The sequence below is a fragment of the Lichenostomus cassidix genome, chromosome 2 (assembly GCF_008360975.1).
Source record: "Lichenostomus cassidix isolate B80296 chromosome 2, HeHo_3.0, whole genome shotgun sequence".
NCBI lineage: Eukaryota > Metazoa > Chordata > Aves > Passeriformes > Meliphagidae > Lichenostomus > Lichenostomus cassidix.
The window spans coordinates 83,141,834-83,165,009 of record NC_139482.1 but is presented as its reverse complement, the minus strand read 5'-3'; the positions used below and the strand labels follow the sequence as shown (position 1 = coordinate 83,165,009).

At 38.9% G+C, this 23,176-nt stretch overlaps 1 protein-coding gene across 9 annotated transcripts in view; it reads left to right on the top strand.

Moving 5' to 3' along the window:
* COBL (cordon-bleu WH2 repeat protein) overlaps positions 1-23,176 on the top strand; it is a 158,176-nt gene that overhangs the window by 26,375 nt on the left and 108,625 nt on the right. For 8 of the 9 annotated variants that reach the window (XM_085052221.1, XM_085052222.1, XM_085052228.1 and 5 more), the window contains one exon: positions 15,898-16,104. In XM_085052221.1, coding sequence (XP_084908347.1) covers positions 15,898-16,104 — 207 coding nt within the window. Of the gene's footprint in view, positions 1-12,017; positions 12,135-15,897; positions 16,105-23,176 lie in introns of those variants that run through there. The other variant, XM_085052224.1, reaches the window with a different exon arrangement.

The following is a 23,176-nucleotide window of genomic DNA, read 5'->3' as shown; positions in this document are numbered from 1 at the left end:
TGTGCATCACTGGCAGGGCAGCCCCAGTGAAGAGTGACACAGCCTTTCCAGCTGGCTCTGCAGCATGGCATGACTGAGCCCCTCTGGAAGACCAGGATTAACCCAGCTGGGTGCTGACAGTCAGGCACTGGAAGGAACATCCAGCTTTCTTGTTAGATGTGCTGCAAACCTGTATACCTGTCCTTTAAATACTCTTTCCCTTGCCTCATCTCCCTCCCTCCCTTCTCCAGTTTGTATCAAGAGACTATCCAGGAAAATACTTGAAAATATGTAGCAATGTTTGGGCTCTGTATGTCTGTGGCTTTTCTTCAAACTGCCTGAAGAAGAGACTGCAAAGTGATAGAAATAATTACCTGTAAAAGTTACTTTTTAATACCAGTGAAGTCAGAATAAGATTTCTTTTAACATCACTTGTTCTTCTTTCTTCTTTCAACAGTGAAGATGTTTAGGTTTGACAGAAATTTCCTTTTGTATAGACGATAATGAAAATGCGAAAACACAGTGCTTGTCTACTTGTCAGAAGTTCTTCGTGGGTGTAAGTTTGCTGATTCAAGGGAGAAACTGCTAAGTGAGGTTAGGCTGCTTAATTTTTATGATGTGTTTTTTTCTATACATGCTAGCACGGATTCTTCAATATTAATATCATACATAGAGGGGTTTTTCCTTCCTAAGCCTGTTCCATCCTGCTCTGCAGCAGAAATGAAAAGCACTATTATGCTACATTCTATTTTCTCATTGTATCACGAGTATAGGAAGTTTTTCCTTTTTTTCTTTGTCTTTTTTCTTTCTGTTTCAAATTTCTTCTGAGTTTTCAAATTTCTTTTAATCTTTTCAGTGCCACCTACTTCTACCAGCTATGCAGACTGAGTGCCCAAAAAGGGTGTGTGGAATTTATAAGCCCAACCCAGATATTTTCAATTGTTCAGACTCTTCCAAGTTTAAAAATAAGCGGTTAGACTTGTTATGTGACACCATTCATATATGTTTAATTTAGCTGTCATTTGCCAAGACTATCAACATCCCAGGTATTCAGTCAAAGATTAAACTTTTAAGTCATTATTTGCTTTGAGAGAAGAAGTAGTGGTGAAATGAAATTCTCACTCTTCCTACCCTGTCTCTCTGGACCTAATCCTGTGATGAAGGACATCTGTGATAAAGCACAGCTTGCTTTTAACAGCAGCGTGATCAGGATAATTGGAATAAGATTGATGCATTAATAAGTCTTTGGATATTAACAGGGAAATGGGAGTATGTGCAAATAGTATTTTTGCTAATGCCTTTATGCATGGTATGAGTACATGGAAGTGATTCACTTGAGGTGGACTTTTTTTGTTGCTGCTTATGTCAGGCATATGTCAGGAGGCATCTGCTTCTGGGCATTCATTTGCTGCTTCATAAGAAGCACAAAGAATATGTGATTTTTGATATCAGGAAGCATGGTTTTTGACACTTGTAGGGCAGGCAAAAGCTTCAGTGTACTCTGTTACTGTGCTTCTGGACCTAGCAGACCAACTGCTCTGTGAAATCTAGTGCATCCCCTTGTGAGGATGTGGTATTTACATTATAGCCAACAACAGACACCATCAGAATCAGAGAATCGACAAGGTTGGAGAAGACCTTGGAGATCATCAAGTCCTATCTATGACCTAACACCTCCTTATCAACTAAATCATGGCACTGAGTGCCATGTCCAGCCTTTTAGAAAGACCTCTAGGGATGGTGACTCCACCACCTCCCTGGGCAGCCCATTCCAATGCCCAACCACACTTTCTGTGAAGATTTTTTTTCTGATGTCCAGGCTAAACTTCCTCTGGTGTAGCTTAAGACCATAGTACACAAATGCCTCCATGTCTGTTTCTCTGGCTCTGAACATGGGCAGTGATGATACACAGATGGTTATGGACCTCTCATGTCTTCCATTATTGCTTGGTAACATTTTTGTCATATAATTTTGTCACCCCCTACTTAGGGTGGGGAAAAAAATGTTTGATCGAGCAGTTTCCTAAATACATTCATCTTTTGCTGGCTGATCCTGTTCCCAGGGGCTGTGAGACTGAACTTAGCTTGCTAGGAGGCCTGTGGTGACTGCAGTCTGAGTTGGAAATGTCCTTGTTTTGAAGTCAGCATTTGGTGGTGTCCTTCCATAGAGCAGCAGTGAGTGATCAACCAGATCTGCTTGTGCCTGTGTCAGTAGATGCCCCTAATAATTTCTTTATTCATGGTGTTGCAGAGTAAGTTGATAGAAGGTAAAGCAATGCTGTAGAGAAGTAGCTGAATCTAAATAGTGAATATAATTTATATAGTATTTAGTCCTACTTCTCATGTATTACTAACTCAGAAGCAGAAATGATGGCCTATAGACTGATAGTATTCTTTCTACATCAGAGATATTTGCATGATATCATTTGGGTAAGGGGAGAGCAGCCTTTACATACTGAATGTGATGTGAAGGTGTGAAGCAGGCCTGTGCTTTTGTCAGTTAAATGTGCAGCAGCTATGGCAGTGGAAATGCTTTTGTGTCCCTGGCAAGAGAGTGCACTCTTCCTTCCCATGCTTTTGTGAGTAGCTCGTGCTAATTCAGCAGCATTTGTCCTGAAGTATAGGGGTCAGGTGAGCTTGAAGGAATAACTGGGATTCCACCACTGTTGTTTCTTCAGGGCTAGAATTAGAACAAAAAGAGAGACAAGTCCCTTCCATTTTTGTTTTGGTAGGTATAACTTTGTGTTTCTCCTGCCTTGTTGCTTTGCTTGTTACTTTGCAGTTTATGTTGGGCTCAGCAGGAAGAGAATTATTTGGAGGAACGTAGCTCTGTAAGTTGCATGCAGGATTTTCCTGTCTGGGAAAGTCAAATAAACAAGAGAGGGGAGGCTAGATCTGCTTGCTAGCACTTGAGTGTTCTCATCTCTCTTTGGGGAGCACAGTGCCAGCATGTGCCAGTGAGCAGCTGTTAGGCCCTGGCTCAGGGAGTGCTCTCTCTATGCTGGTAATTTCACCAATTATCACTATGCCACTGGCCTTCCTATTTCAGAGGAGGTGACCAAAGAAGTTGTGGTGTGGCAGGTCTGACTTTATCTGGTGTCCTCAGATTTCCTTGACTTCTCTGACTCATTTTAGAATCGGAAATGATAAAGAGTCTGGGTGGTAGTATGTGAAGCCTTGCTTGCTTTTTTAATTTTTGATTTTTTTTCCTCTCTCCCTTTTTTTTTTTTCACGTTACTTATATTTGATACATCTAGATTTCTGTAAGATGTAGTGAGAACATTTAAAGAGAACTGTGCCTTTGCATAGGTAAAAGGCAGCTGGTTGGATGCCCAGGGCAGTACCACGCAGACACTCCACATCCCGAAGCTTCTCTAGATGCTATGCTGGTGATGCTCAATGTTCTCCTGGTACCTGAAAGTTGCATTATCAGTGGGGACCCAGCAAGTGGGGCTGTCAACACAGAGGTGAAACTGAGCTCTGCTGAGGTTCTGCCAGACTGAAAACTTGGCTTTCTGCAACGTCAGTGGCAAAAGTCCTACTGACTTCTCGGAGTCCAGTATATCTTTGTTTTGGTTTTTATCAGCTGTGAGGAAGAAATGCTGTAGTCAGTCACTTCAAAACTCTTGTTTTCATTCATTGTTGCCAGGTGAGGGCTTTCAGATGGGACAGATACCCTTACTTCAGCAGAGTCTGCCAACAGCTTGTGTGGCGATGCAACATGAGGTATAAGATGAAGTTTATTTCGTGCTGCTCTTTGCCTGTATTTGCTTGAAAAATATCTATTTGTTTTTTCATCAGTTAGTTTGATTTCAGGTTAATTAGCAAGAGAGAAAGAAAAGCCTAATGTACTAGTTTTTGATAAGTGTCTGAAAAGTTGGTGGCTGGTAAGGAGACTTTGTAAGCACCTTGTAACCAGTCAGGTGACAGCTGCAGGATAAGGTCCAGAGTTCAAGACAGTCATTAAGTGCTCCAGCATGGAAAAGAGCTTGTGAGACTTGTCATCTTTTAGATATGAAAAGCAGTTCAGACAAGACAAGGAACCTGGAGGAAAGTGGACATCATTAATGCTGCTGTTTCTTTGTTTTTGACAAGGAGATGGAAGTTTTTTTCTCTTGGTTAGAAGAACAGCTATAAATTACTGTGGTTTTGGTCTTTGCATTTGAGGTATTTGTGCGTCTTGCCACTTCTAGTATACTCATGGCAGTTCATGTTATAAGGTAGTCTAATATATACTGTTTCTTCCTGTGTGGGTTTTGTGGGCTCTGCTGAGTGTGCAGCTGGCTCAGGCATGTCTACAAAATCTTGCAATCACTGCTGTGGTGCCCCATCAGTACTTACAGAGCAGCCTCAAGCATGTTTGCATTGATTTATCTCTGAGTAGCATTTAAAGCTCCTCAGCAGCAGATGCCTTCCGTCTCTTGGTGATGTTTTCCATGGATAACATGTAAAGCCATTCCTGTGGCTTCCGGTCTGCTGACAGGATAATGGAAAGTCTTGGTTTTACTCTCTAAAGTCCATAATGGTCCTGGACTCCTGTCTGTTTCCTGTGTCCTGAGCCAGTGCCACACATCAGTAAAATGCCCACAATAATCACCTCTGATTTGAATGTGTGTGATAAAGAGGGAGGGTATTTGGCTGCTTCCTCTCTCATTTGATACTGTCTGGGTGTGTTGACATGCCAGATTTATCAAGATTTTCTTCATAATGTGCTCTAGTTTGCACTGCAGGAGGCCTATATACTTTTTTGGTTTTGAGAGATTTAAAATCCATTAAGTATCTCATATGCCTACAGGATGCATTAAACGGATTTTAAAATGGAAACTAACTAAACAAATGGGGTTTGCTGGCATTTAAAAATCATTAAAACACTTCTGTTCTTACTTGATAAATGAGGATCACACTTCAGAGTCCTAATCAGCTGTTTGATGTTGTGAGTGTATTTATCTGTGCTGACATCTGCAGTATTCCTTTAGGTCAGACTTTCTGGTTTCTGTATTAATGTAGGTCTCTCACCTCCACTGTAGAATTGGAGTAGGGTTTATTACTTAAATTTATAATTTGATTTCAATAAACAGAAATACTTGAATTTTAGTTTAAACCAATAAGTACTTGATTCCTGTGTCATTTTGAAAGAAGAGGATAAAATAAATAATAACAGATAATAAAAGGGAAAGAAAAATACTTGTGGTTCTCATAAGAAATTTAATTAAGCAAATCAGCACCAGAAAAATACACAGAAAATCTACTGAAATTGTGAGATTTCCTGATAAAAGCACGTGTGGCATCCCAGAAGTACAGGGTCTGATGACAGTTTAGACTGTTGTGTTGAAGTTGGATATTTCTTTATCTCATTAACACTGCATTTTTGCTTCATTAACCTTCATTTAATATACTGCTGTGTGTGATTTCTTGCTGTGTGATGGAGTATGTCTTAAGACCAAATTACAAATGCTAATTAAGATGATTAGGGAGGGTAAGGAATGTCCTGGCATCTCTGATTCTTTCTCTCTGTGAGCGAATGTAAACTGTATCTCACAAAAATGCATTGTTAGATCTTCTAGGGGATTTTTTGCTAGCTCTAAAGAGAAGCTTATCAGCTCTGTATTTCAAGTGCTTGCTTCTTCTTTGGCATGTAGTTTTCTACAGTTTCTACAGTTAGAATTTACAGAAAAACCATAGATAAAAAACAGGGTAGATTCATGCCTTTTGTCTTCTAGGTCAGGCAATCCAAAGTAAGTTATCTACTTGTTTATCTTCCAATATGTCAGCAGATGTGGACTTTTGAATATATAGGGAACAATGGGTGCTGGACTTCGATAGAGCCTTCCCCTCTCTGCCCCAGGAAATTTGATGTAAGGTCAGCCATGATAAGATCATGAGTGCTTCTCCAAGGGCAAGTGAAGTTGAGAGGAAGCACAGAGCCTCTTCCCCTTTCAGGAGAGCTCAGTGCAGCTGGAAAAGAAATGGCTTTTGTAGTCCTGCTTGCCGTGCTTTGTGTCTCCCTTGCCTGCGTCCTTGTAGCTGAGGAAATCAAGTCAAAGTTTTAGAAGCACAGATACCTTCTAGCCTGCAGCCTGTAAAGACATTGGGGTAGTTGCTATTGATTAATTTAATTTCTGCCAAAAATCACGTGTTTCTAATGTTTTGAGAAGCCTTTTGGGTCTCAGGGATGCTTTGAAACTGGGCCAAGATATCTTTTACTCTGGTCAGAGCCTTTAACTTTTTGTCTGTGTCCTCTTCTTTGGTACATTAAGGTTTTCTGAAATATCTGTGATCTTGTCACCGTTTGCAGACAGATGAGTGGAGGTAGGTGGAATAACCTGTTCTGCAAATTCTTCCTTAATGACCATTGCCTGCCTGTTTTTCTGGGATCTAATTGTATCAGGGTGAATAGGTGAAATGAGCTTCCGTGGTGTATATTCCTAGAGTGTTGTCACTGAGTGAGGAATGATGATCTGTCAGCTCACAGTTACAGGTGTTAATATTCACCTTGCATGTACTTGTTTAAGCAGGTAATCATGCTAAACTATTCTTCCTCATCTGCACCTCAGATGGACACTATTTTAAAGCTGTTTCTAGTTGAAACATGTATTGGTGGGAACAATATTCTATAGTAATATCAGTGGTTTTCCACTGACTTACCCTCTAGCTTCTAAGCATATTATAAAACTTAGGAATTAGCCAGCACAGTAAATCACATCAGAATTTCATTAATGATACATGTTGTTTTTCTCTTGATTCTTTCAAATTTATTCCATCTTCCATCCATTTGTAAATAGAGAATAAGGCAAGCACTTTACTACCGGGAGCACTAATCTACAGTCTTCAGGCCTCTAGAGACTGATTCTCAGTAGGTGGTAGTGAGGTTAAAAGCCTGTGGGCACAAAATTAGAGCACAATGTGGGATACCTTTGCTCAGCAGTACAGTGCAAATGCACCTTGAATTTGCATCTTTGTTGACAGTGCAAGTCACCACAGGAGAGTTTATAAATCAGTGTTGCTAAGCAATAAACTTTTATATTTGCTTATTTAAATAGCCTTATTGAAGGTTGATAAGAGATTAAGAAAGGACAATGACACTGAAATATTAACAACACCTATAATTTCAGGGCACATAGGGTGCAGTGAAAGTATTTATGATATAGCTTCAGGCTTGAGAAATCATACCTTTAGTCATTGACCCCTCTAGAAACAAATCATCTGCTTGTTGCTGTCATGATTCACTGTTAATTAACATGATAAAGACTATTGTCATTATTGTGTCTTAATAAAGCCTTTTTGAACTGGTAAGGTCCCTTTCCAGACCTAGAGAGCTCATCATGGCATCCTCACAAAACCACAGCTGAAGGGTAGGAGAGTGAGTGCATCTGAAGGATGCCCATTTGCCCACAACATATGGAAGACCCAAGGCCAGCAGCACTTCCAGCCTGCTTGGAAATACTCTTGCCTTGTTTAATGACAGTGTTTTCCACAGGTGCACACAGTTAGTAAGAGTCCAGTTAGCCAAAATGCACCTGACTGGTCATGAACTTCATGAGTAATGCTGAGATATCTCACTAGGTGTCTTGACAGAGATTTTAACCTTGTGGTTTTTTGCAGTTCAGCCATAGTATTTGCCATCTGCAAGGAATCCAGTGTGCAAATGGCTTGTCTGCATGGTTGTAGCCAGCTATCTGCTTAACTGAGCATCTTTAACAGCTCAGTGAGGATTTGAGAGCACAGAGAACAGAACAGAGTGCCCTGACAACAGGGCTTGTGCATTTTAGAGTACAAGATCAGTATCTCAATTTACTCTCTTAAGTATATTTGTGATGTTAGCATGGACGGCTTTGGCATTTTGTTTGTTTGGTTTGGTTTTTTAATTAACCAGTGCCATTATGCTTAAGCATCAATAACATAAAAATAGTATAGTTCTCTTTTCCCATTGAAGCATACCATGCAAAGCAGCCTGATTGAGTCACAGATGAAGGAACTGGATGCAATTTCAGATGAGCATGAGCATCTTTTCTTTATTTTAATATTTTTGTTGCTTGGAATGGAATGAGAGTGATAGCTCAGTACTTGATAAATGGGGAAAAAACATTGTGAGTTGGTGGACAAAGAAGGAAGAAGTCAAAAATACTGGTGGGGATAGGATTGGATGGCTGTTCACTGAATGCTTTGCCCTACTGCATTACTGGTTTCCTTGGCACTCAATGTAACAGCAATCTTTTGATTTTGGTCAGCATGAAACTGGCAGGTAGTTTTAACTTAGGTGCTGGTGGTTAAACATAGTTGAGTCCTAAAGCCTAAATGTTTATTGCCTTTATTCACATTTTGGTTCATCTGCAGCTTCTCTTCTGGCAGATGTCACGGTGAAAAGAGCAAGGTTTCACCATCCCTACCTAGAGTCCTGTTTCTACTTTGCTTTTCCAGACCACGTTTTCGAAAGTGAAGCTTCTTACCCATCCTCCAGCATGAAGTGTTGGTGGCATTTTGTTTTGATAACCTGAAGTTAAAGAGTTAAAACTATTTGTGCATCTCTGGCTGAGAGATGTGATATCACTGCAGCTTAGATTGCAGGATTTTACCTTTCCAAAATAGAAATTATCTGTGCTCTCTTGCCTTTAACCACCAAAGATTTCTGTTTTTCTTCAGCATATGTTTCAGCAGGTGAGGCAAATAATTAAATAATGTTAACTGCTCTCCCATTTCATTCCTCTTTACTGATGTGCAACCCAATGGAGTTGTGCAGGATGGCACCAGCTCATAGTGTGGTCTTTGCCACACACTGAACATGTGGGTGGTATCTCAAAAGTCCTGTGATACAGACCTTGCAGTGCTTATTCAGGCAGTGTTTTCATTAACTGCAGCGGGCATGTACCCAAATCTTGGGATTTGGCTGCTTTTTAAAAGATTTTCTTTAGGGCTTGCCTTTGTTTTGGGAACTGATACAGGTAGATCTGTTAGGCTCGCTGGTGTGGCTGTGTTTACGAAGTGTAAAAGCATTTGTAGGCTCCAGTGTTATTTCTTGATCACTTAAAGCCCACCCCATATACAGGTCTATCCCTGCTTTCACACCGAGAGAGGGCTTTCTAGAGTAGCAGTGGGGAGCACTGCATGGCCCATGCACTACAGGAGGTCAGGTTAGAGTGCTTTTGGCTTCTTCTGGCCCTAAAAGTGACCCTGTTATGAAACTGGTATGTCAGCTGCTCTGTACCAGATCTTGAGGGAATGCTTTAGTGACTGGAAGGAGAATTAGGCTTTTATTGGAAGATAGCACACTAGACTCTTAATCAAAAGTGTGGGTGATGTATAAATAAAGATTATTTGAGGATACCAGCCATAGGCTAACAAATCATTTGGCCTTCCTGTCAGAGGGTGAGACCTCAGCAGTTCAGCTGCACTGTGGTAGTGCAGGAATCTGAGTCCCAGCAGGACAGAAGCCTGTTTTCTCTTGTTTGGCAGCCATGCAATGTTTCACTAGGGCTGGAGTGGCCAGGTCCCTGGTGTGTGTTGGTTCACATTTCAGCCTCTCATCAAATGGGTCGTATATGGGGAGATGCCCCAGTAGCAAATTTTAAAACAGTTTATTCACTGCCATATTTGAAACAGTGAAACTGCAGCCCAACACTTTTTAATGATTTATTGGTTAAGTCTGTGAAACGTTTGAAATTAGAGAGATGATATTAGGAGCTACTTCCATTAAACTGTATCATCTCACCTTGACTTTTGATTATTTTTCTTTAACTTCACCCTTGGGCAACCATGGTTGTATATTTCCATCCCTGCTTCCTCCTCTATAGATGTGCACATTCTATTTGCTTCTGGTCTTTTTTTTTTTCTTTTCTTCTGGCATAGAAATTTTATTTTTAAAATACGTAAAGCTGTAGGGTTTCTCATTAGCAGAATAAAATGGAAGATCAAAAATATAATTAAATAACTTTCATTTCTTTGCCAGAAACAAATTATTTTTTCTTGTTTATTTTGGGTGACTTTATCATGCCCGCAAGGAAATAATTTTCATCATGTCTGTCAGTGTGATCCTGCCTTAAAAACAGAATGATCTTTTAGAATTAATATGAAATTCAAATAAATGTTTGAAAACAGAAAAGCATAAAATAATTACATACTATAATAGCCATGGAATTCAGAGTATAGACTGCTAAAAAAAAAAAAGCAACAACTTATTTAAAAAATAAAGTAATGTAGAGAACCCCAATTATTCCCTGAGCCATATCCAAATGGGAGTAATCTAGTTCATTGCATCTTAGTGTCTGCTGAAGATTTCAGCTCTTTCAAAAGTGTAATATTTGTGTAATATTTTTAATGTTACCAAAATGTTGTAAAATGATACTGGAAACAATTTACTACAATAGTAATGCATTTTAGACCTCTAGTTTACTTACTGTATGAGACATTTAAAGGTTTATGTTACCTGTGTTGCACATAATTGTGAAGAATTGGTATATTTAGCCTCTGATAGACAAAGTAAACTTGAGAATTTGCTTTGATATTTTTGCTTTGGTTTTAATTTGTTTAATTGGTTAATTTAAGTGTTATAGATGGCAATGTGGAATGGAGTTCTAGTTTACGATGTAAGGCTGTGTGGATGAATTCCTGCCTCTTTAGTAGTTATGGACATTATCACGGTCTCCTGGTGACAATGACAATAACCCTAACCCTGTTCTCAATCTCTCCTGCATTTGTTTGACTTTTGGTTTCTATTTTCAGAATTCTTGGGGTGCCTTTATATTGCTGCTGATCTGTTTGTATTTCCTATACATTTATGTTGTGTTACAATTTTCTGAACTGCTGCATCTAGAAGCTGAAAGGATTTTACTTACAAAGAGGGAACTTGATGAGCTATTAATTCTGATATAGTGGTTGTCTCTGTCCTAGCCTGAGATCTGTGTTTTCTTTGCTTTGCCATAAGTAACAAAGAAAGAATGAAAAGCAAGTGTTCTCTGAAAGGTACCTTCTTCACAAGCTAGATCACCAAGCAGGAGTTACTTCTGTCCTGCTGTGTCTCGGTGGTTTGGAGTGTGAGGTCTGTGCCTCTGGGCTGGGCTTCTGGCTTTGCTGTGTAAATTGCAGGGGGAAAGGGAGCGAGTGAGTGAACTACTCATCTGCGGTTCTCTTCTTGCCTGTGTGCACAAATTTCCCTTCAAAGGACTGTAGGAGTGCAGTCACCTGAAAATCAAGAATGTTTATTCCCATGTTTCCTGGTTTTCACCTAAGGGACCTAAGTGTACAGACACCTAAGTGTCTGTATTCGCTTATCACTGAGCACTCACATGTTGGTTTATTCCTCCTGAGATGGGGTGTACACAACTCTCACAGAAAACCGTTTGCACCTCTTCCAGCCTCGTGAGTTGACCAGACTGCATATTGACTTGACCAGACTGTGCTGGTTGTCCATTATATAAAAAATTAATGCTTCCCATAATTCTGCTTTGTTCAGATTGGTTGAGTTTTTGTTTTGTTTTGGGTTGGATTTTTATTTGTTTTGTTGTTGGATGTTGTTTTTTTCAGGTTTTTTGGTGGGGGGGGTTCTCCTTTGTTTCTTTTTCCTGCTGTTTGTGTGTGTGTGTGTGTGTTTTGGTTGTTGCTTGTTTAAAATGAATGGTTAGAGACTTGACATAGAAAGAACCAGATTCTATAAAGTGGTGAATCATGGAGCATTTGCCAAAGTCCCGCTGACATGCATGGAATGAACTCTTCCCTGTACCTGTTAAGTTGCCTTTGTTTTACAGGGCAGAGTATTATTTATTGGGAATGGTGGAAATAGGTAGGATTTCACTGTTTCACTTTCAGGTTTTTTCTTTTTGTGTGTGTGAGTGTTAGACCTTATCTGAAGAAAGTCAAGCTCTGCATAGTTTTGCCATGGGTGTGGATGTCCCAGGGCTACTCCTGTTCAAAACAGAGATCACGTTTTTCTAGCATGGGAATGTAAAGTCCAGGTTACATCCTGTTGCTTGGTAGTTATATATTAATAAATCGTAGGTCCAAAGGGCTTGTGTCATCTTGTCTTGAAGTTCATAATCCGATGAAACATTTTTCTCTTGCATTTCTTCTGTGCTGAACTACAGAAACACTGGTTTGTTGGTCAGTTTCCTTCTTTTTCCTTTCCTGTTTTGAGAAACCTGGTGCTTTTACTGAGAACAGTGCCGGTAGGTTATTTATATATTCTGCCTAATTATTTCATGACTATATGCATTTTTTCCATCTTACACTTATGTCAGAGGAACTAGTTCAAGCCTCAGTAAAAGCCCGTGTTCATTTTTGTATTAGAACCAGCAGCTTGTTGGCACTGTCTCTGTCTCAAAGACTGGATGGAAGCTTTCGTGTTATCATGAGTTAAACCTGATCATACCTCTGAAGTGTTCCCACTTGTAACTTCTCCTGCAGACTAGAAGCAGGTACAGGGTCTTAACAGGTATCTCAGTAGTGGGCACAGTGAAGGATATTTGTGGAGAGAAGATGGCTGTTGAACTAAATTTAGTTTGAATTTATCTCACACTGAAGAATGGCATGCAAGTTTTTATAGTATGTTGTGTTTATAGCATGGAAAGTACCTTTGCTTCCCATGCTTAAAAAGGGCTTTTAAATCACTCACTTTCTTTGTGCATTATTTTAGTGGGGTGACAGTAAGGCTTTTATTACTCAGTGCTTTTGTGTTGTCCTTTATAACCATTGTTGCTCTGACAGAGAAAGATTAATTCTTTTTCTCACTCACATTCAATAGTATTAACGGGTTTCTCGGCACCTTCTGACTGCAGTTGCTGGAGTTGCTGCTGCCTGTCAGAAAAAGCAGCTGCTCATGCCAAATCCAAGGTAGAGCTAGATCTGTGGATTTCAGTCTGCAGTTCATGGTGCTACATTCTACTACTGAGATGTTCCAGAAAGTTGGCTAGGAAATGCAAATCTGTGCCACATATCACTCCACAAATGTAGAGGGATCTGCTTCCACTGAAATAGTCAGAGATCTGTCATTTGGAAAATGTTGAAAACCAGGCATTTAAAGTAGTCTCAGTGAGAATTTGTAAGTCACTATTGTGGAAAAGTTCGTATGAGGTCACCTGAACCGTTGCTAGGTTAGAGAGACTGCAGTGGGAATGTTTTCCCTTTTCCTTTCTCTGATGTCTCCGAAGGAAATAGACCTGCCCTGTCCTTTCTGTACAAAAGAAAAGGAGGGTTGTAGTTTCTAAAAAGCCCTGTCTGCATAATGCCAAAAAGAATATGCATTGTTACATGTTATATGGTGTTGAAGTGACCATCGTTGGTCACTCTGTAAGCTGATGCTTTTGTTATATGATGCCTGATTTGCTGACACACTGCCCCCCTCCCACCCCCAGCCCCAACCAGTTTTATACAAGGCTTGTAACTGCAGAATTGGCTGTGGAGTACTTAAAAAGTTTTAAAAAAATACTAAAAAGGTGTCTGACCTTTTCTGTCTGTTCCTATAGGAACAGATAGACACGTTGTGTAGCATACTCCTGATTTACTTCCAGCTCCTTCACTAGCTTCAAAACTCAGTCTTTCTTCACTTTTTCACCAAAGTTTCAAGTGTCTTCAGCTTCAGCTGATTTCAGTTTCATGATTATTTTATTATCATTACTTTATTGCTTCTGTCTTTTTTTATTGTGAGATCTGGAATTTACAAGGTAAATCATAATTATAACTAGTTCTGCCAGGCTCAGAATACTTGCCTGCTTCTTTTCTTCCTGCTCCCTTTGGTACTGCATCAGGAACACTGTGTTGGAATTATCTCCTGCATTATAGATCAAGCTTTAAAAACAAAAATAGAAGTTTGTTTTAATAAACAAGGTAAACTCTCTAGCTACTTATATTGATGTAGTTGATATTATGAAGGGCAAGAATTACATGATTTGTAAATTGATGTGAAGTTATTAAACTGCATGATTGTAAGGCAGTGTTGGCATGAATCTGGATGTATGCAAAATTCCCATGTCTCTCACCACCTGCTTACAAATAACAACTGTAGCTAAATGTAAAGGGATCTGAGCAAAAGATGAATCCCAATTCCTTTTTTCTTTTTTTTTCTTTTTTCTTTTTTCTTTTTTCTTTTTTCTTTTTTTCTTTTTTTCTTTTTTTCTTTTTTTCTTTTTTCTTTTTTCTTTTTTTTTCCGTCTTCAGTAGACAAATAAATTAAGAGTTTAGTTCATGGAGAGTCAAAGTAGTTAACTACTTGTCAAAGCCCTGAACTTACCACCTCTATGGGGAGGAGCATAGGAGCTGGAAGATAGTGACTGATGACTTCATGCCTCTCAGTGTATATAGGATAAAAACTGAATGTTCAAGGACCTTTCTGATGAAAGAAAAATTTCTCTATCCTAGTAAATAAGGCAGTACCTCTCCCTGCATATCTGTAGAGAATGCTGTTTGTTATGCACACAGGAAAGGCAGTACCTTCATCACTGCTGATTTTACACTGCCTTGCTGAGATCTCACTGAAATGAGCATTTTCAAGGAAATGTAAAGAATTCTTGCAAGTTGAGACATGTCACAGAAATTGTTGGTCAAATGCAAATACTGATTAAAAATATGGAGGGCTAGGATTGCTTCTGAACAATTTTTTTGTTTGGTTTGGTTTGGGATTTTTTTGTTAACGTGATATAGCTATTACTTTTTTCCTCTGCCAGGAGCTTACAGTGGTAATCCAAACTCCATGTTTGGTCTTTTTATCTGTGAGAATAGAGGTTATCTCATATTAAAGAAGCATTTGATTTGGTATTTCAGTTCAGTTTTTAATTTTTTTCCCCCTAAACATAGTTTTGCCCCTTGGCTGATTTGACTAATGAGCTTTTCCGGCTTTTAAGAGTTAGATGCTTTTTCTGTACTCTTCCTTTCTGGACCTCAATTGATGTTGTTTGCAGGGCAAAAATGGTGTGCAGAATCATAATCTCTTCCTGCACCCTAAAAACAGGCAGATTAAAAAATGCAGGCAGTAGGCCCCCATAATAATTTCTGAGTAAATATTTTACTGCTTTTTCCATCTGTTACACTAAAATCTGACTTAAACTAAGCGTAAATCTAGTCAGAAGAGGTCACTGGAGTATTAATCATCAGAGTTAATCCTCTTAGACATGTGTTTGGTATGAGGCCAGCTATTCAGAAGTTTAACAGCACACATATGTTGCTTATCTGTCTGGCAGCTTGCCAGTGAAGTAAACTTTGAGTCTGTGGTGGGTTTCTATCTCTGTAAAGTACACTGCTTGTTTGGTGCAAGCTGATGCAGCTTTTTTGTATATCACACATGGTGCATAGCCTGCTAGTGAAGAATGAGTTCCTTTCAGGGTGCTTTCAAAGAGCTCTAGTCTTGGTGTTGTATGGTAAGCAGCGATACCATTCACAGCTGACCTTTTCATGGTGCTTCCCTAGGAGTACGATGAGCCAGATTTAATACTACTAACTCAGAGCAGAGGAAGAGACAATATTTCAAGTAGAGTAATACTGAGGAACCCAAATATAGCTGAATGAAACCTCACCCTGCCTCCACTCCTGCCATTCTGACTTGGAGGAAGCATTCATGTGTGTAAATACAACTCTTTCTTGAGTCAGGTCTGGACTGGACCCAGCATTTCGGTTTCTCACTTCATAAGAGTATGCCTCATAGTCAACAGAAAAATGATTATATCATATCCTAATTATGGAACTGATTCATCCCCTGGGGCATGGAAAGCAAACAGTCGGAGTGAGTGTATCATTAAAAAATTAGCGTATTTTTAGAGAGGAGGTAAAAATAAAAGTGCAACTCCACTGAAAAGTTTCATGATAAAGAAAAATTACTTGCATTAGAGGAACGTTTTAAAACAATCTGAGATTATGGCCAAAAGAACATATATTTGCTAGTAACATTGTGGTATTTTCTTGCAAGAAATTATTAATTTTCTTCTTGCCTTTTTTCTCAAGGAAAAGAATGAAAGCTCGTGCTCCCCCTCCACCAAATCAACCTTCTGCAGCAAGTAAAATTCACAGTGAGCACAAGTCACCTGCAGAGACAGCTGTAATTTCTGATCAGAACCTTGTGAGCATGAAGGAGAACATGATAAACAGACTGGTGGACTTCACAGTTGTTTTACCCAGCGGGGTGGAGCAGAAGTGTACAGTGCAAGGAAGGTAAGGCTTTGATTAGCTCCCTCTTTTTGAAGCACTTTTTCCCCTGTGGGACACTTGTAGATACTGTCAGTCTTTCTGAGTTTATAGGGCTTCTCTGTCATGCTTTTCTGTGCTTTTTAAGCAGCTGTTGCACCAAAGAGTCCTGAGAGTCATATATAAAAGACCCCTTCTTCTGGGGCAGGAAGGATTTAGCAGCTATTGTGTCACTGTTCTCCCCATGGATCACCCCTGGCACATGCACAGATCAATCTCTTTCATGTAGTGCCGCTGGACTTAGGTTGTATCACATCTCCTAATCCAGAGTGGGCTCAGTGCAGTGGAAGTAGGTGCTGCTGGCAAACAGTCCTGACAGTAGGAGTGAGTGCCTGGAGTCATGTCAAGAAGCAGGCTCGGAATATGGATGATTCATGGCATTCAGAGATCCTGCCTTCACAAATATGTTGCAGTTGTGCAGACAGCAAAGCAGCTGCTCATATTTAGGAAGCCTTTTATATATAAAAGTCTAATTTTTTTCCATGGAAAGAGAGAGGGATTCTTCTTGTTACTTACCGGGTACAATCAAGGGCAAATTGTACTGGAAAGGCAATTCTGTTAATTTTCTTCACTATGGGAGCTCTTCTTTATCCTCATTCTTTCTGTTTAAATTGTTTTGGAAGAGGGAGACATTACTTTAGGAAATAATATGGAAAAGTTTCAAAAATATAATCAACACTATGATGGAACTGTAGCAAACAATGTTGTGGACAGGAGTAGTCAAGAAATTGTAGGAAGTGTAGCACCACATTCAGAGGGTATGTATATGCCTATTTATAAATCAGATACTGTGTTTATTTTACATTTGGTACATTTTCCATAGTTTGCATTCCAGCAGAACTACACTTTCTGGTCTGATATATTAGTCTGTTTTGACTGTTTGCCTCATAGTGTATTTTGATGGCTGAGGAGGATGTGTGAAACAGTGTTTGGTGTCTGGGACTTCATTCTTCCCCCTACTTTTCTTGTAGAAACTAACATTCACTTACCCACTCTCAGGAGGCTAGTGCAACTTGTGTGTGTGTCCACCCCAAAGCCAGAGTAAAGGTTTGAAAGGAAAGCAGTGCTTATCAGAGCTCTCAGATTAGGTGTGTAGTGATAGAGTTTTTATGGGGAGATTTGGACTTCATGAGAGAAAGAAGAGAAGAGGCCTGGTAAGTGGAACAGGACATGAAACTCACTGGCCATTGGATCCCAAAGAAAGGTGTTTTTTCATTGGCAAATGCAAGCCATCTGGGAGCTGACAAGATGTTAATATTCATGCAGCATTTTATATTGAGACATAGCTAATTGCCATATGGTTAGAAACTATTTTCCCTCAGAAAATATAATCCCAAAAGAAGCAGTCCAAGAGCACTATAAGAGTGGTCTTTTCATGTGACTTTTTGAAGACTGTAAAAGCTACAGGAGCAAAGAACAAGCAGAAAGTCTCTGTATATTAAATATTCCGTGTCTCACACAGCTGTTTCACATGTTTATGTCACCTACACTGAGAGTGAGTGTTTTTTTATTAGAGTCTTTGATCTGTGGACTAAAATCTGAAAGAAATTGTGAAAATGAAACTTCAAACATTTCTGTGGGGTTTATATCATCTGCATTAGGCATTCTAAGGAACAAAAATGTTCTCTTTGTTGTCTGTGAAGGTGCTCACTTCTCTCCACTGTCTGCATGAGAGGTCTAGACCTCAGATTTAGGTGGCAATTAAATTCCTGCTTGTGTTAAAGTGCCAATCTGCACATCACTGGTGCCTAACCTAGGCAGTGGCTGTTCTCCCTCAGTGCTGTCTTGAAGACCCAGAGTGGAAAAGTTAGTGACACTGAGAGCCAGCTGTGGGAAGTGGAAGATGGTAGAAACTGAGGAAAGGGAATTAATCATCCTAACAAGCTATGAAATAAGAAAAGGATATTCTGTAATAAGCCCTGTATTACAGTGGCATCAGTCTGTGAACAGACCTCATGTGTTGCTGCTGTTCTTTCTAATCACTGGGAGATGCAATTTTCTGTATTTTGGCAATGGTTATGTTTTTAGGTATGTGGAATAGTAAAAAATAATAATGTCACGACTATCTGAAATTTTTGGGAGGGAACCCATCCTAAGTTTCCAGGTTTGGGTGAAAGTCCAGGCTTTTTTGAATTTCTTGCATTGTTTTGATATTGTGAACTAAACAGCCATGAAATACAATGATGCTTAGAGGTAAATATTAAATGATGAAGATACTGGATTTAGAAAAATGTGGTGGTTTGTTTTTTGGGTTTTTTTCAGTTTGAGGCAAGTATAAGAGCCAGTGCAGGTAATGAATTATTTTTCCTGTTCTTTTTATCTGTGGTGATATCATGGAAGGACATTTCAGAAAAATGTGCTGTTGTTTATACTACTATAAATCTTCACTATTTTTGTTGCCATCATTAAAACTGTATTCTGCAAAATCTGCTTTTGGCTACCCTGGAGAAATAGCTTTTCTGTTTCAAAAAAATTTGCAAATCCTTGCCCTGGGCATATTCATAATGAAAAATGATTCTGTAATTTCAGGAAAGCAGTTCACAGAACAATGAAGTACACTAGATCATATTTGAAAATATAAATACTGTAGCTAATTAGTAGCACTTAAGGTTATTATAAATGAACTAAAAGTAAAAATTATGTCTTTCAGTTTCATTGTATGTAAGCAAAGCAACATGTTGTTAATTTAACTTTGTTCTCTCTGTAAAAAGTTCCTGTAAATATCAGCAAGAGGGCAGAAAATTCTCATTAAATTTTCTTCAAAGACACTTAAAGAAAAAAAGTGTGTGCTATTCAAAGGCATTTTACTGGAATCTGGAACCTTGAAATTGTTTTACTTACAGAAGTTAACTCAAGCTGACAGTCTCTCTTTAAATTTATTGTCATCTTGTAACACACAATTTGTTTGAGATTTTGGAAATACGTAGTGCAGATTTTAGTACAAAGCTGAGTCCTTAGGGAGTGTGTGTAGCAACAGAATAGTATTAAAAAACAGTTTTCTTTTTTAAATAATTGATCCCTGGGAACTCTACGATAAAACATATAGAAGAATTCATGAAAAACTGTTAGCCTACTTCCCCCTGAATAGGATTATAAAATATCCCCTTAACTTTTCTGTGTTTGTACTTGTGCATGAGCACTAACTGGTGTGCTGAAAGGATAGGTTAAGCATTGGCCACTTACACATTTTATGCATATAGATTTGTAGCAGATCCACACAAACTGTTAACAGGTCTGAGAAAGGTCATGGGTAGACATTTAGATGGAAAATAAGCGGAAAAACTCCCAAGTTAACGGAAACTTTTTCTGTTTGTGATTCTCGCAGGTAATACTTTCAATGGGTAACCTGTAAATAAAGGGATCATGAGTCTGTCTCTGTTCACACTGAGTGGCACTGAGGATACAGACATTGTGTCAGCAGCTTGAGAACTCAGTAGTATTTAAAATGCATTGAAGAAAAATGGGGATGTTTGAAGTTAAACAATGTTTGGTTTGGAGCTGTGAACACAAGGATGACCAATATTCGGAAAAGTAAAGTGAGAAGTTGTTGCTTCTGCTGTTATCTTACATGTTACACAAATTGTCTCATACCCATGATGCATAAAGAGCAGGACACTAGAGGGAAAAATAAACTAGCTGAAGCTGTAGTCCCTTTCTGCAAATACTGGAGGACAGAGTTCTATACAGAGCATGCATTATATGGAGCATAAATCTAATGTCATCACAGAAAGAATATTCTCACATAATTCTCAGTAATAAAATCTTTATTGTGTGCTTATAGCCCAACATATACAGCACAGTGTCTCAGTAAAGACTGAAGGTGTGAAATCAGCCCAGGTTGATGAAACATGAAAGAGGGGTTGTTAGAAGAAGGTAAACAGGGCACATGGCAAAAGGATTAAAATTAGTTTAACTAAATACTAAATAAGAGTCATGTTAAAGCTACAGTAGTTCAGTGTAGGCTAAGGGAAAAAAGTTGTACTAGAATACTTTATGTTGGAAGGGGCCACCAGAATACACAGTCTCTAGGCAAGTTTGAGTACCTTCAGGGAGGAGTTTTCTGGATTTCTCTCTACCTCTTTTCCAGGGCTGGAACCATCTTTGTGGAGACAATGTGTTTTCTTGTACCTAAATAGAATTTCCTGTGTCAGCACTTGTCTCTTGCAACTTGTCCTCTTGTTCACTGGCAAGAGTGGCTCCGTAACCCTACAGTTCGTACTCACAGACAGCAGCAAGATCTCCCTTCACCTTTCTTGTCCTAAAGCTCAACAAACACAGTCCTCTACCTCTTCTTGTGTGCCATCTTGATGTTCCTTCTGTGGACTTGCTCAGTTATGGAAAGTAAGAGCCAAATGTACATGAGCAAGCTAAGAAAAGAAACAAAACAAAACATTTATGAGTGTCTTATTTATCATGCTTCCGGAACTTTTTTGGATACAGCTTGCTATTTAGTGATGTTTTTGGTTGTGTAGAAAAAGTTGTAATCTTTTCATGAAGTGCCTTCTGTACTTTGGAGCATGAGAAAATAATAATGACTAGTGCTATTATGTGGCTTAAATGCAAATCATGAAAGAATTAGAGATTTCAGGTCACCCACCCCCTTTACACTATTATGTTTCTTTTCCAGTCAAATGCTACTGTAGATTCTTAATGCATATTTGGCATTGACCTAAATAATGACGATTCTTTCCTCCAGTTTGAGATTTTTCTTGGTTTTTTTAATCATAGACTCACAGAATGGTTTGCATTGGAAGGTATTTTAAAGACCGTCTTGTTCCAATCCCTCTGCCACGCACCAGGGTCTTGCTCAGAGCCCCATCTAATCTGGCCTTGAATGTTTCCAGGGATGAGGCATTCACAACTTCTGTGGACCAGTTCCCATGCTTCACCACCCTCACTGTAAATAATTTCTTCCTAATATCTAATCTAAACCCAGTGTCAGTTTGAAACCATTGCCCCTTGTTCTATCACCACATGCTCTTGTGAAAAGTCCCTCTCCAGCTTTCTGCTAGGCCCCTTTAGGTACTGGAAGGCATTTGTAGCATGAAAGTAGAAGGTAAAAAGAATGTTGATTTCATTTGATAGAATACAGCTTTACCCTGCACATCTATTTTTAGATGTACAAGGCTGTATTTTAAAATGGATTTCTCTGTGTGATCCGAAGAGATTAAGCCAAACCACACCCAAAACAATTCAGTTGGTTTATGCTTCTTAAAAACCATAGGCCTTTCCTGCATTTTACTGGAGAACAGGAAACATGCAGTCTGCTAAACTTGATCAGAACTTCAGCACGATAAATACTGCTGGCAAAGTAGTTACTCTTTACTGTCCAGATTTGGCATTAAATGTCAAACAGCATAGTAATAGAGTATCAGCACAGAGCCAAAATACTCTCCTTTGCTAAGAATAGTCATATGGACCTTCTTGTCTGAGTCTTAAATTGGCTTCACTCTCCAGTTTTGCTTTTGTGCTCTAGTATTTGCTTGTCAGTCATTAACCTTTGGTGTCTGTTATGTAGTATTTGGTTTCTCCACCAAAAATTTCAGCCACAGCTTACTAACATGAAAAAGCAAGGTGTTTCTTTGCTGAGTAGTTGGAAAGGCAGGAGATATTTAACTTCTTCATCTCAGCTTTAGATTTAAGACCTCGCTGAATTTCAAAACAGAGGATGCTCTGTACCAGATCTTAAAACATGTTAAAATGAAGTGCAGAGATGGAAGCAGAGGAAGGATTGACTCTTTGCATCTTCCAGGAGCCATATTAAACCCAAGGTTAGAAATAAAAATTGGTCGAGATTAGTAGATTACCATTCTCCTGGTGGTTTTAGTGACTCTCTTCTGTGTGTAGCATATACTTGGAGTTACTTGAATTAAATTTCCCATTTAAAATCAAGCTGAACCGTATTATGGTTTAGAAGGAAAATTTTTTAAGTTGATGCCATTAAAATCTGGTATAGATTGCAATGAAGAACTTCATTGCAAGGATTTCTCAGCTCTCTTACTTCGCTTGAAACATAAGAATTTTGAACGTTGTGGAATTCCTCCTCCTTTCCTCCTTTCTTCTCCCCTTTTTATTCTCCCCTCTTCTCTTTTTTTCCATTATACTTCAGAAGATTTGTGAAAAAAATTCCCCAAATTTACATTTTTTTAAGAGCATACTGTTTGCTTTGAAGTTGTTTCAAAAGCTTCAGCTGTACTTTCAAATGGTACAGATGAAGGCTGCGGATGCTTTTCATTGAATAATTGTGTATTCTGAGCAGCATGGCACAGGTTGGGATGTTGCAGACTTCCTTAAGTGTTATGTTTAATGCATGCCTGCTTGTATTCAGCAATAAGATGAAGCCTCAGATTTGGCTGGATTTTTGATTTGTCCATTGTCCAGACAAATTTGTTCAAGTTGCATGATTGTCTGCAGCTTATTTTCTCAGATGGCTGGTGTGGTACTGTTGCCACTGAATCTATTTTATATTTCAGTGGTACATCAGTGTGGAATCATAAACTGTTATTGTGATGAACTATATTCTCTTTACAAATGTTTTTTCAAGAGGCAAGATAGCTGTCCAAATTTGAATGAATTATCACATTATTATGCACTACAGAAATATGTTAGTGTTCCACTTTAAATATAAATGTCAAGCACATGGGACACCATGTATTGTGATTCTGCCAGTTATTTACTTTTCTCTGAAACAATAGTAATAAGGCTGAGGGAAAACAAACATATGCAAATTTTAGTTTAAAAGAAATATGTCTGTAAACAGACAAGTTGAGATCTGTATCAGGAGAACTGAGGACAAGCACTTAGAAAAAGTGCTCACTGCTGCACAGTTTAATGAATATTTATATAAATACTGGTGTAGGTTGGATTCTCCTGTAGTTTGGACTTGGTAGGTGTAAATGTCTGTTGGTTTGTGGTGTGTAGCATATGAATTTAATGTGGTTGTGAAATACAGACATTTTCAACTTGGGGACAGTGTCGGAATGAGCCATCATGAAATGACCTGATACAGTTTTGATTTGGGTGCTACATGTTTGTATTT